General features: G+C 43.1%; 1 protein-coding gene across 1 annotated transcript in view; it reads right to left on the bottom strand.

Moving 5' to 3' along the window:
- Nucleotides 1–3,379: 3,379 nt before the first annotated feature.
- Nucleotides 3,380–14,206, bottom strand: part of LOC148153315 (inactive double-stranded RNA-specific editase B2-like) — a 139,392-nt gene continuing 128,565 nt past the window's right edge. The window contains exons 2-3 of the mRNA XM_088001157.1: nt 6,301–6,387; nt 3,380–5,375 (exon numbers count right to left, since the gene is read on the bottom strand). Of these exons, the coding sequence (XP_087857283.1) occupies nt 4,384–5,375; nt 6,301–6,387 (1,079 nt within the window). The 3' untranslated portion in view covers nt 3,380–4,383. The remainder of the gene's footprint in view (nt 5,376–6,300; nt 6,388–14,206) is intronic.

Below are 14,206 nucleotides of genomic sequence, written 5' to 3'. Positions count from 1 at the left end.
TACTTCCTGAACCATTTCCCATTGTCTGTGACTGCGTCTTCAGATGGTGATGGATGCAGATGTTTCATCGCCCTATTTGCACCGCGCCATTTGTAATTATACTCACAGGCGATCCTGTGAGATACCCGGTCGTATAAAAAGCTGTCACTATTTGTGTATCTGTTGCCATTGCTGTCCACATGCTGTGGGTGCAACGCTATCTGCAAGGTCTCCAAAGCTGTTAATCAACTCCTCTCTAATGTGTTGTTCACACCTCCCTCCACTCCCCTCCCCTCCCTTCGCCCAAGCTGGTGGATTTCTATCTTAGACAGGGTGCTTGGCCGGGCGATCGCTGTCGCTAATTTGTTGTGGCAATATTAATTAATGATCAGCCTGTCACAGCTGTTTATATTGAGACAGATTAGAGGAGGGAGAGATTAGACAAAGAAAACAATCTGCGAGAGGCTCAGCCGCTGACAGGGGTCACCTTCACGTGTCTGAAATCATATTCAATTTGCCGTGGCGGAGGCAGGGAAATTACTCCACTTGACCGCTCCGTATCCCCTCTCCATCGCTGCTGCTTCACATTTCAAGATAAGCAAATCGCATCATTTTAAACATAAAGAAGCCGACAAACATAAGGCTGCATTTGATCTTTAGTGATAAAGGAATTGGCAGAAAGAGACGCTCGGTGTCTCATCTGCAGTCTTTCCTTAGTCGTACCGTTTCGGCTCTGCCAGCAACCACGTTTCCAATGTCCAAGGTGGCAGAATACTGACTTCTCTGGCCTCCCACAGTCGCAGTGCCGGCCAAACACTTCGTTGACTTGGCAACACCATGGCACGTTGTGACGGCAAGTGGAGATTAAGTGGACAATCAAGGCCCGAACAGTGGGGTAATCATTCCACTTGTTAACATGGGTGTCAGGATTATTTCAGTGCTTTCTCACTTCATTGCAGGCTTTAATAAAGCAAAGGCATTTACTGCTAACTGGATTGCTGAGGCTTGGTCTGAAGGACTGCTCACTAATGACTGATTAATAATAAAGTCAAGCAGGTCTAGAAGCTGACATACCCTTGAGGCTGAGCTTAGGATATGTACAGTAGAGAAAGGGGGCCTTTTCTGTTTTTTTTTTTTTTTTTTACTTCCATACCTTAGATACCGCTGCCGATTTGTGACTAAGTTTATTTTCAGTAAGAGAATAGCTGGATTGACATCCGAATGAGGTTTCGTAGGCAGAACTGATCCCGGTTTTAATTTCCCCAGATCATAAAAAGGGTTAAACGAACGACCAGAAAATCAAAAGCCTTAGCTTGTAGATAAATACGTCCTTAATGCCAAGCAAACTGCAGTCCAACGCTTCGCTTCTGCTCCGGTTGTTAAAGCTAATTCCCAGAGACATGAGTGTAGGAGGACGAAACTATAGCTTGAAATTGCTGCAGCAGAGTCTTTTGCTAGCGTGCTTGTATGCTTGTCTCGTCAATCCCTCTTGCTCCTCTCTTTGGTATGGATGTGATACCAGGAGGAAGTGAGAAGAATACAACTCTGTGTAGTTGCGCTGCATCTAAATATTTCACTGTTGCAATAGATACTAGTTGCAATCCTTCAAGTTCAACTGAGTCCATGTTAGACTTCTGGAAAACCCCCTTTTAGTACGGACAAATCTCTGGAATAGTGTTCTGTGAGAAGAAATCCTGCCCTCATTACTGGCATTAAATGGCCGCAATATTTCCCTTCTAGAAGCTCTAATCAATACTACATGTGATTTTGTCAGAAAGTTGGCAAAGTAATGAGGATGAGAGCATTAAGCTTGACTTCCTGTCATATGTAGGTTCCTGAAGTGAGGAGGAAAGTGCCAATAAAGAGTTCTTGTCAGGGTAATTGAAAACATAAGCACTTAATAAGCATCCACCATTTTTAAAGGGGCACTATTATGCTATTTCTAGGCAAATACTGGCATTTTATAGCACAATCAAGTAACTGATTTAACAGTTAAAAATGCTCTATATATCAAATATATATATTTGATATATATATATATATATATATATATATATATATATATATATATATATATATATGTATAAGAGAAATTTTACTTTGTAATTCAAAGCCTTGAAATTGGGCCTCTGTCTCTTTAAAAACTCTCGCTCTTTCTGAAACTCCACCTTCAGGAAGTCATCTCAATATGGTTCCTCTTAACATTTAAACTCAGTTTTTACCAGCGTTGCACTGAGAAGTAGCTTATATAATGAGCTCAGCAGATGTGCATTTCCAGCAGGTGTTTACTAATTGCTGCTGGCTAGTCTGAAGGAGCTGAGTGGAGGAGTTATGCTCTGTGTGGCGGTCGCAGCCCCGAAAGTGGCGCTAGATCCCACCCAGGCATTTTGGATACCTGATTGGTTGCCATGGGAGATGAAAAAATTTCTCAAATGTGTGAAAGAGTCAAAGCAACGCTTCAGGTGTATTATAACATGATGTAATGGTCACAAAAGTCGATTTTACATACTACTGCCTCTTTAATGTTACAAAAAACTCTCAGCAGAATGTTCGACAAAATGTCAACAACTTTAATCATCTGATTGGAGCTTGTGGCTTTCACATTGTCAGCAACATTTTCACACGCGAAGCTCATGGCGTATGACTGACACCAAGCGGCTCTCCCATAGACTTCTGACATCTTAATTGTTGGAGGTTTTTAAGGCTGAGCCCTTTTCTGCCGCCTTGAGAAGCCATGCCAGCGTTCGCCGTGTTGAACATTTTCACCAGCACGGCTTCACTGTGCAACAGGTAGCGCTGCGGGAAATTCGGAGGAAAGAGAACAGTCTGAGCTGGCACACAGAAGCTGGCATGACACCACACCGTTTGAACTACCCCCAGGCTACATCTGGCAGCCGCCCCCGAATTCCTCATCGCATCTGCAGGGTAGTCAGCCGCTATCGGCGTGATCAGTGCCTGGCGTCAGGACTGACTCACATGCGAGTGTGCTGTGTTAACTGGGCGGCTTTGCTTTGACATTGTACAACACCCCCCACCGCCACCTCTACGCCTTGTTCGTCCACACACGCATAAATATTATATGGATTATGTTTGTCCCCCCCCCACAACAACAAAAAAATGTTTTCTAGAGGCTGGCAGACGGCACGCTTGACTTTCAAGAAATTCCACAAGCGACTGCTCTCTGGAACTAAACGGGTGCAGCAAATCCTTTTAAAATCCTTTTAGACACCGTGGCAGTCAGGGGGAAAAAGAAGTTTCTCCCAGGCAAACATGTGCAGGTCTGTTGGGTTGATGTTTTGCTCTGGGGAAGGACATCCTGGCCAGTTTATTTCTGCGAGGCTCAAAGAGAACGCTAATTCAACATGCACCCGGCAGGGTGCAGGGGGGATGTGCGGAAAAAGCAAAGGCTTCGAGGGAAGACGCAAGGGTGAGGACACTTTGGATGTGAACAGCTTCATTTTCCAATTTGAGACCCTGGAGAGGCAGGTGGCTTACACATCCTTGCATAAAATAAGACAGAAAGGAGAATTTAAAAAGGGTTGCTATCGGTTGTCAGCATGCCCACGAACTGGACGGTGTTGATAATTTCTTGTCCATGCAAACATGTGAAAAAGAATTCAATCAGTCGAATTAAACACCTCAAGAGATTTTTTTTTTCCCAGCTACAAGAAGCTATGAGAAAGTTGGACTTGCTGTCACAAAGGGCAAGGAAGTCCAAGAACCCTCTCTTTTGTTTCTTCAATTTTTCCAAGTTTTCTCCCCCCCCAAAAAATCCTCTAGTTTCCTCGCTCTGATTGCTACTTAAGTATTTGGCTAAATGAGCTGGGGATTGGTCTCAGTGGTTTGTTTGTCAACTTGCTCTTTGCTTTTCGATTTCCTTTGGGCTACGGAATTGAATTAATGTTTGTAGACACTGTGATGCCACACACGAGAAAACAGGAGATTTTGCAAAATTACAAAACCTTCCCAATTACAGCTCGGCACACAAATACGGCAGTGGAAAAAAAAAAAAAAACCCTAAACAAACAAAAAAAAAAAAAAAAGAAAAAAAGAAATCTCATTTGGGTTGTTATGGAGATTTCTTGTGTGTCAGAGGCACTGGGATAATAATTAGCTTCATTTACATGCTATTCTATTAAAATAGACTGACAAACAGATATTGTTTACTCAATATCCAATCCTACACAATGAAAAGAGGACAAATTTGTAACCAGACAAATCCCTGCTTGCTCACTCATATCTCTATCTGTGCTGCGGCGATTTCCTCCATCGGTCCGCTATCTTTAGCTTCAATCTAATTTCTAGCTTAATTACTCTTTGGAAGGTGTTTGGGATTTTGCTGCATGCCTGCTGTTTTGGTCATTACGGGTCGCTGTAGGACATAGAGTGGCTTGCCAAAGAAGCTTAGTGGAACCCGGGCATTTGGGATGTGACTTCACTCACCTGGGGTAAATGAGGACAACTCTTCCTGCTGGCTTTGAGGCCCGTCCTCCCTTCGGGGGCTGTCCTGATGTCGAAGAGGGCCTGAAGAGCACACTGGGCTGCCTGCGTCTTGGCAAGCTTCTTGCTGCGACCGCAGCCCTCGAATATCCTCCCGTCCACGCGCACCGCCATCACGAAGCTCCGCGGCCGCCTCCCCTCAGCTCGTTCCGATAGACAGGCATAGCGCAGGCCCGGCCGGAGCTCGTTGAGCAACGCAACGGGGCTCTTCGGCGCCTCGGGCTCCGGGACGATCCCGCCGAGCCTCTGCTGGGCCTGCACCATGAGGTCCAACGTGTGGCGGAGCAGCCGTCCGTGCCTCAGCAGCTCGCTCGACAGCAGGTCGCTCTCGCTCGTCGGGGCGCAGAGCGCGAGGCCTTCGGAGCACGGCGACGCCTCAAACTCCTTAAAGAGCGTGTCGGGGAAGTCGGCCTGGTCGGACGTGAAGTCTGCCGAGGGGTTGGAGATGTTTCCCATGGCCAAATGGGCCTGGGGCGCGTTGGGGAACTGGACGAAGGACTTCAGAGCCAGTTCGGCGGCCCTCATCTTTGCTTTCTTCTTTGTGGGTCCGGTACCCTCAAAGGTGAGTCCGTTAACCTCCACGGCAATGGAGAAGACGGGAGCGTGGACGGGGCCGGTCTGGGACACCATGCGGTACTGCAGTCCCGGCCGGAGCTCGTTCAGCTGCACTAAGGCGTTCTTTGGAGCCTCAGACCAGGAGAGTTTCTTATAGATGAGACGGAGCTGACACAGGCGCCCGTTGTTGTCTTCCTCCAGTGGCCGTTTCCTCTTCAGGCCAGAGCTGGCCCCTCTCGATGACTCAGAGCAGAAAAGCGACTGGCATTCTCCGGAGCCGATGGAGAGATCCTCCATGTTCCCAACATTGCGGTTTTCCTTCACCTCGGCGCTGCTCGTGCCTGCAATGCAAACCGGAAGACAAAAAAAACAAAACAGAAACTATTTTAAAGGAAGAGATGGAAAATACTGAAGAAACAAAAAAGAAAAAGAAAAGAAAGTAATCATTACTGTGCAACACTCATTTATCCTGGCTAAACAAAAATGAATCAAGGAAAATCTCTCAAGGCAGATTGAGCCACTTGATACACAATGAAATGGTAATGAACACATCTACAATCAACACCCGCAGCCGAGCCCACTTCATACCACAGGGCTCTATTATATTTAAGTATTTTAAAACCCAAATACAAATCCCTCTGAAATGGTGATGTTATCTGCCAAATCATCCTGTAATCTGCCTCCAAATTGGTTCGGAATCTGAGTCGGGGAGAAGGAAACATTGGTCCCCGCGGCCTTCGCAGAGCATCAATCCTATTTGTAATGGGGAGGGGAGGAAACGGGTGGGTGGGTGTGTGTGAGTGCTAAGACTTTCCAAGAAAAAAAGGGTTTGGAGCCTGCTTTATTTCACACTTCTATCCTCTGCGAGAGCAAAAGCCTGAAACAGCTGCGATACGCTCTTCAACCGTCGTTACGGAGAAGTGGTGGCGTGTATTGGCTTTCTGATGGCAAACGAACAAAAACGGGGCGTTCAGAGGAATTTCAACGGTGGGATGGGAGTCACTTACTGGTGGGGCAGATTGTAGCTCAAGATGAGCGTGCATGCATGCAGGCAGGCAGTCAGGCGAGGCATCCGTTTTGATGACTTATTCATCAGGAACACTCAGATTTAACATTTATTAGCTCACTTTTAAAAGACCCATTTGTAATCAAAGAGCTCATTCCCTCCCTTTTGCCCCCCAAAATAGTTATTTATGCAGGCGACAGAGATTTCAGTTCCACACTCGGTCTGCCAATGAGAGACGGAGAAGGTGTGCAGCGGCTTACTTAAACTGTCCTCGTCCTCCGTGCTGCTGGTCCCAGGGCTTATGTACTTGAAGGGAGCGATCAATGCCGACAGCATACTGACTTTCTCTGGAGGAGAGACAAGAGACACGCAGAGTCAACACGAGGGCAGAGGTAGAGCTGTTTTGATGTTTTTATCGATTGAAGCCAGGGATCGTTGTCGGCCCCAACAACGAGGCAGAGATGACGCGCATGTGAGAGGAGGAGTGCGCTCCAGAGGCCGTTCCCCCGTTAAACCTATACTGGAACGTAACACTCAAATCAGAGTGAAATATAAACCGTTGTTTCCTGCTTTTTAATTTCCTCCGAAGATGCTGCTACGATTTTTTGTTTTATTTTTTACCTTTTGTCAGGCTTGTTGTGAAATAGACAGCCATGCTTGGTCTTGAAATTTGATCGTTTTGCACTATAAACGGAAACCGTCATACAAAACGCAGTAGAGACGTTATTCACAATATAAATTGAGCTCCTCGTCAAAGTAGTAGTAGTACGTTTATTCTAATTCCAGGATTAGCTGATATGAAGGTGAATGCTATTAGCTTGGCAATATTTCAGACTCTTATTTTGATGGAACAACAGGAAGTGGTTCCTGGGTTGTTCTGTGCTGTTGACAGGGATCAGCCAATAAGCAAGCTAGCTAGCAGGAAAACTAAAAAGGGGATCCTCCACCTCCTTCCAGTGCTGCTAAAAATGTTGCAAAAACTCACCACTCCTGGTCAAAAAACATCCAGTCAGAGCCAGGAGGAAGGTTTTAGTGCTTGTCAATCAATAAATATTTGGTATGCTGCTGAATGTGCCAACTTACAATTACAGGAAAACCTGAAATCTGTCTTTATTGGCGGCTATGCTACCTAGTCTTAGCATTGGTAGCAGGGTATGTTGCTGTGAACCAGCTGTAGCTTAGCATAGAGTAAATGGGAGGGGCTGAGAAGGAGAGGACAGTGCTAAGACCCACCTCCTGCCTCTGATTGGTTGTTTCTGACTGAGTGGTTAATTTCTGTGAAGAACTCAATTTTTTCACAGATGATCCGTCTTATATTATACTGCCAACATAATAACTTTACCAAACACATGTAAAAACCATATATAATAAAAAGTACATATCGCATCTTTATAGGTCTTCAAAAAGTAGCTGAAACTTGAACTGATTCAGATTTTTTCGCAACACGATTAAAGTTTTACCCACCAGCTCTGAATCTTTCTACAAACTGATTCAACATTTTGTGGAAGTAACACAGACTTAAACTCGTGTTCTCACATTGTGCCTGAACGGAAAAAAAAAACAAAAAGGGAGCTGAACTTTTTCTCCTCAGAGCCAGCTTGTCAACAGCCCCTCTTGTCTTGTTTCCCCCTCGAGGCCCCGCGCTGTCCAGGTGTGCGTGTTGTTTACAGTGTGAAGCCCTATTAGGACCATCGCTTGGTCTGGTGCTCTCCACGCAGCGCTGAGCAAAATTGACAGACCAGTCTGGCTCCTTAATTAAACCTCCTCTCTCCTCCCAACGCCAGCTGATGATCAATAAAAGAGAAAGGCGAGAAGGGGGGCGGGGGAGTATTGAGATGGACTTGTACAGCAAGGTGATGAAGTAGGAAGTTGAAAAAGAGCCAGAATGAGTTTACAGAGTTGGAGCCAGGTGTCGTTATACTCTCGAAGCTTTTAGCACACCACCCCTCTTTAACTCCTCCACCTGACTTTCCAAGAGCCAAGACTCATGAGGGCGAGAGTTCAAAACAGCTAAACGCTGCGTAAATTGGGGGCCTCACATTACGGGGGCTGTAAAGTCGTTTTGATAAGAGCGTGAGGTTGTGAACGAGGCCTCCTCTATTAGCAGAGCAGCAGCACTAGAGGGACTCAATGAGTCACTGTGACACACATGGTTACACTCCAAACACTGGCGAGTCCTTGTGGGCCAACATCACAATACGAGCACTTGCATTCTGACCTAATTATGGACTACAGCTCAACACAAGCAGCAATTTGGCCCTTAATGACTCCCTTGGCGTCACAGAGGCCATTTCCAAACCAATCTGCATTGTTTCTAAAGCCTCTAAAGGCTCATTTTTAGAAAAAAAAAAGAAAAAAAAAGAGGATGAAATGTGACGTACTACTTGGTCAAATTTAAGGATTTATAGAGGTTTGGTTGTAGCCTACACAAAGTCTATCCATGTGCGTTTTGACAGCAAAGACAGTAGTTCACATGAACCATGAAATTAGAGCGCGCTCTGAGGCAATTAACACAGAGGATGGCTGAGCTTTCCCAGTGTAGCCTGAAAACACAGAAATCAACTGCAGATTTGGTAATCCCGTGCCGCAGAGCGGTCCAAGCCTACCGTTTAACGGCTTCTGCCAAGCTAAAGCGCTTAGCTGGCAATCAGACACAACAGCTTCACACAATCGGAGCTACATTATATAGTTGGGTGCTTACTGTGAGAGGCCACTGCCGCATATTTTAGTAATTGAGGGGATAAGCCAAATCAACGTCCTAATCTGTTTTACAGGCGAACACATGAAACACAAATGTCAGGCGAGGCAGAAAATGCAGTTAGATGTGATTTTCTACTAGTTTTTTTTTTTTTTTTTTTTTTGAGATATATAGTGGAAGTACATGCAGTGATTCATATTTTGTCCACATTTTATGTTGCAACTTTATCCTAAAATTTATTAAAAATTAATCTAGTCCCTCAAAATCTACACACAAATACTCCATTATTAGAATGTGGAAAACAGCTTTAAAGATTTTTGACAGATGTATTAAAAATAGTAAATCACTTGCATAAGTATTCAAAGCCTTTGCTTATGGTTAGAGATAGGCCTGTCACACGATAAATTTTTCCCCGACGATAAATCGTCACAGACGTTATCGCGATAGACGATAATATTATTGTTTTGAGACCATTTTCAAATAATATAATGGTAATGGAAAAATAATGCAAGAGATTCTCAAATTCTAATGAACCTTTAAAACTGGTACTGGAAGACATTTTAAATATCCAAAATAATTCGACGAATCAGAAATGACAAACTGAATTAATTATGAAGTCTCTGTGACTAAAAAAACCAGAATGAAGACTTCCGTCATCCATTTTTTGGTAGAAATAAGGTAATTTTATTTATATAGCACATTTTCAGCAACAAAATGCTTTACATGAATTAGAAGGAAATACAAACAAAACAATAAACCAAAGGAAAGAGCAAAAATAAAAAAAGTATAAATTAGGTGTTGGTTCTCCATGTTTGATTCTATAAAGTAAATCTAGATGTTGATCTAAGGTAAAGGTCTTGGTTGCTAAGCAGAATAAGAATAGACAGAGACATGAGAAAAGCATTAAATGATTGAGCTTGTTTTAATTGATCATGTGATTAGTTGATTTATTGTTTATTTTGACAGGCCTATACCGTGTTTTGTTCTGAGCAGTTTAGCTAAGAACAGGCTGTGTGCTTTTGGATATTTTAGAGGAAATACACGACCACACTAATTTTCACTAAGTACTGAGATGCCAACAGGTCTTCATAGCTCGTGGCGGTAGTACAGAGTGGAGAACAGGTCGCTGGTGGGTAGCGCACTGTGCAAAAGTTTAATGACAAATCATTCAAAGCTTCATGAAATTTTGAACCGTATCAACGCCGAACAGCCAGCGCCGCTGACTGATGAACTATCATCACACAAGAAAAAGGAACACAATGTAATAAAGAGGAATGAGATTCAATGCACATCCGCATTGCTTGATGATATGCTGGACACATCACTGAGCTGTATGAAAGCTTTAACAGACCCTTTTAATACTCCATTCAAAGGACTTTCATTTGAACCAGACTCGCGTTCACCGTCAGAACAGAGGTTTTGTCTCCTCTCCTCAGGGCTGCGTAATTTCATGCAACCCTACGAGACGCTCCCTTTTTCTCCGCTTTCAATAGTGCACAGTTCACGTCAAACGCCTCAGGAAGTAGCTATTGAGTGCAAAATATCGTGATGTTTTCAATGGCTCCGATGTTGTTGTGGACGTAAATGGTGGAGAAAATAAGAGGTTATAGTGGAATTTTGTGGAGGTTCATGAGGCGGGCTGACTGGGTATGCTCCCATCTCAAAGATGACCAAGTTGCATCCCAAGCAGGTTTTTGTCAGGAGTTTGGAGGAAAGTGGGCTTTTCCAGAGTCATGTAGGATTTTTGCAGAGTCTTAGTTAGAGGGTGATGTGTCAGTAAATAGATGCCAATGGTAAAACGATAACAATATTAGCTTAAATCCACCTGGAGTTTTATGTTGGGTTGAACCATTCCCTGGAGTTCACGTTTACTTGAAAAGTCCTTGTACATGTCAATGTTTTTGTCACTAAATGTATCCCTTACCAGGCTAACGGCACAGAATTCTCAATATATGTTAGCGATAACCCAAGACCACACATGAAAAGAAATCAACACAAATCTGTCCATGTATTATTGAAAAGATAAAGAAAGCAAGGACCAAACAGGCATAGGAAGCCAAGAAAATAACTTTGAAAGCAGTCCTTCATCCTATGCCATTCCAAATTAAAACCAGTCGGTACAGAGTCCCGACTGATGGCATGTAAAAGCTTTATCCTTACTAAATATCTCTTGATGAGTGAAAGCAGAGAGCAAACCTAATAGAAAAAAAACTGTTGGAAATATTGTCACTTCTTGAGATGCGGTCAAGCTAAGGTGAAATCCTCTCCATGTAAGCGTGAGTTCAAAGTCACGCAGGAAAAAAAAATTAAAAAATCCAGCCTGCTATGAAGTTCATCAAACATCCCACCAATCACCTCAGCTTATGTCCCCCCTCCCTCCACCGTTACTCTGCATGTCCTTCACGGTATGCATCAGCTATTCCTTCTCGTTCAGCAGCAGGCCTGAATGATGGGAGTCAATTCGTGCCGATAGCCTCGGCTCACCACGGCCGTCCTCCCCGCCGCCGCGCCGAGGCACGGAGAGAGGAGACGGTCCTCATTTGTTTCCGCGGCACAGAGGCTGAGACGGAGGACAAGGCGGGCCGAGATAGGGGAGAACCTCGGCAGATGGCCGTGAACTCCTGATAGCGACAGGAGCGGCCGTGGCGTCCATTCGCAATGAGCTGCAGAGTGCAGGCTCCTTCTCTCCTTGCGCCTCCTACGCTGGCTCTGAGCAGAGGGTAATGAGCCCAATCAGATTTCCCCATGGCTCAGCATAACGAATGGGTCAGATGAGCGACGGGAGACACTATTGAAACAGGCGCCGGGGGAAATCACACACTCACTCGCTCTGTCTCCGTTTAACACCTGCCCGTCTCACTTTCCACTCAGTATCTTTCTGAGACTGAAAGCTACTGAGCAAGTAAATGAGACTGAATTTCTTTTTTCATCCCCCCTCCCTACATCACACTTAAAACCTGATTCCTACCAATTCTCTTATGTTATAAAAATAATCTCCACATAATAATACGTATTGGGCTAAGGGTCCTTGCAAACCTTTGTTTGAATACAATGACATGTAAAACGGAGTTTGAAAGCCTGCGCATGCAACAATTACATCCTGTTAGTTGCCTACTGGGCACTTAAGCTATACTACCAGGTACCAAACTGTGCGGATCCAAGATTGTTTAGGGATCAAGCCACCATTGAGCAGCACAGCTACTTTAATGTTACTGCTAAACATGTTAAAAACCCCCAGGAATGTGCAGTATTATATATTTTATAACCAAATATGCTGTCTTTAAGAAAAGCAATGTGTTTTTCTGTTGCCAAAATACATTTCATAAGTTTGTTCTTCCGTATTTTGGAGAAAGTAGAGGAGCTAGGCTGCTTCAAAACATCATTTTGTTTACAACAAACTATTTTATTCAGGAATCTTCATAGTGTACACTGATTTACCATCCCACATATCAACGATCACATTACCAAAATACCTTTATAAGACTGAAGTGATTTAGGGCCCATTGTTTATTTTGGATCCTAAGCAGCTGCTTAGCTTGATTATACCTTAGGATGGCACTGGTACTCAACATGTTCTGTCCTTATCTGAGCATTTCAGCTGTAGTTACAAACACATGATGGTAAAAACAAGAAGATTTCAGGAGTTTGGTTATGGTACTTAGCCTGGCTACTTGCTGAAAAGTCTTTCATTATTCAGTTTTGACCAGTACAACATTCTGACACCAAAATAATTCCCAAATACTTCTTGGGGGTCGTATAATTCATGCAACACAAAAAACAAAAATAGTAGAATTTGGGTGAACTTGCTTACCTTGAATGATGCTAGCACATAGCTTGTCAACTACTATCCTGCTGCAGTCAGTACGACCTTGTTTGGGCTGATTAGTATTGAAGGAGTCTGTTATAAATTGTTTAATGTTTGTGTGGCATCATTTCGGGTGCCTGATAGAAATAGCGACTAACGCGAAAAGAAAACTTTGCTAACACTATGTTAGACATACTCTGCAGCTGGCTAATTTTGCTAACGCTAGCATCTCCTCTGTAGTTTAACAGTTAAAAAGCTTTACTGGGACAAAAACTGTTACACATTTTAATTCCTTTTAAAAGGTGTTAGAGCTGCAGCTTTTGTTTGTAGTTTCAAGTCTGTGTCCATCTGTACGTCTGTCCATCAAGCTAGTAGAGGATAAACCTGAAGGTGTCAATATGCTCCCTACCTTAAATTTCAAAACAAACTCATTCTAGGTTAAGGCTGAAACATTCCAGGTTATGATAAATGTATGTGAGGTACTAAAAGCACCTTTATTTTTTAAAAGTCTGTTGCAGTTTTGTGAATTTCTAATTTAAACTTTTTCAGGAATTAAAAAGGAAAATCTCCTGTAGCAGTGATTTATTTCTGTTAGAACATTTTTTAACGGTCTCTGTGGTCTGTAGATATTTCCTGCAGAGTAAAAACTGTCAGCTGAAGAAATCTGCTCACACAGACCACCTGGTGAGAGTTACAGACAGGAAACTGGCTTTCTCTGCAGGATGCAAGTATTACCTACCTGTCAGAGCCGGTGTCAGAGTTTCTGAGTCAGATAATGTCTTTTTCCTCATTTTTAGTCAGATGTTTTAGTCTGCATGTGGAAGTTGAGCTTAAACCACCCCCCCCAAAAACAAACCAATAGGGACTAAAAAGAGGATCGACTAGAAAATATCGAGAGCAGAATGAGAAATACGAATCATTTATTCAAGAAAATGCATAAAAATATGTGATATGGAAGATGTGAAATCATCCACAGTTTTTCATAAAGTCTCACTCGGAATAAGCTAGGAGGCCTAGCTGATCTCCAAACTGCATAAAAACTCTTCAGTCATTTAGAAACAAGTCATGTGAACTGATAAAGTTAAAAATATAACCTTTTGAACAAAATAAAGTGTTTGGAGGAAAAAAAATAAGGAAACTTTCTATAAAAATACCTATTTAAATGTCAAGCGCATGGTTGTCAGACTGCAGTGAAGCATTGTGTAGTCCGCAACAGCTTGTGAGTCGTCAGTGTCATCTTTAAAATGAAACTCTGCAGAGTTTGGTTTTTGAGGTGTTGCTCAGGCTGCTAAAGAAAAACTTCCTACACAGACAAAATGCTGACTTTGGCTTTTTAAAAAAGAAAAGCCAGAGCTCCTGTGCTGGCGGTTGCTGGTACGGCCCCATGTCGTATTTGGCCTTGCAAATATTCATCAACCTGCCTGAACTAGTGATAAACAGGTAGATAGTAACACATTTCATTACCTGTTGGCTAAATAAATAAATAAATAAATAAATAAATAAATAAAAAGTAGTTTTGAGGTGTTATTTTGTGTAAAAGAATGGGCTTGTTTAGATTCATTCCTCGTTTTTAGCATTAGATTGAACTTTTCATTTCAGGAGAAATTATAAAATGTAGTAAATGAACAGAATACCTCTGCTGTGATTAATTACCATAATTTCT

Source organism: Poecilia mexicana, unplaced genomic scaffold (assembly GCF_051168715.1).
Source record: "Poecilia mexicana isolate PSO_F unplaced genomic scaffold, ASM5116871v1 scaffold_20, whole genome shotgun sequence".
Taxonomy (NCBI): Eukaryota; Metazoa; Chordata; class Actinopteri; order Cyprinodontiformes; family Poeciliidae; genus Poecilia; species Poecilia mexicana.
The sequence above is the reverse complement of the archived record's forward strand: the minus strand, read 5'-3'. Positions and strand labels throughout refer to the sequence as shown.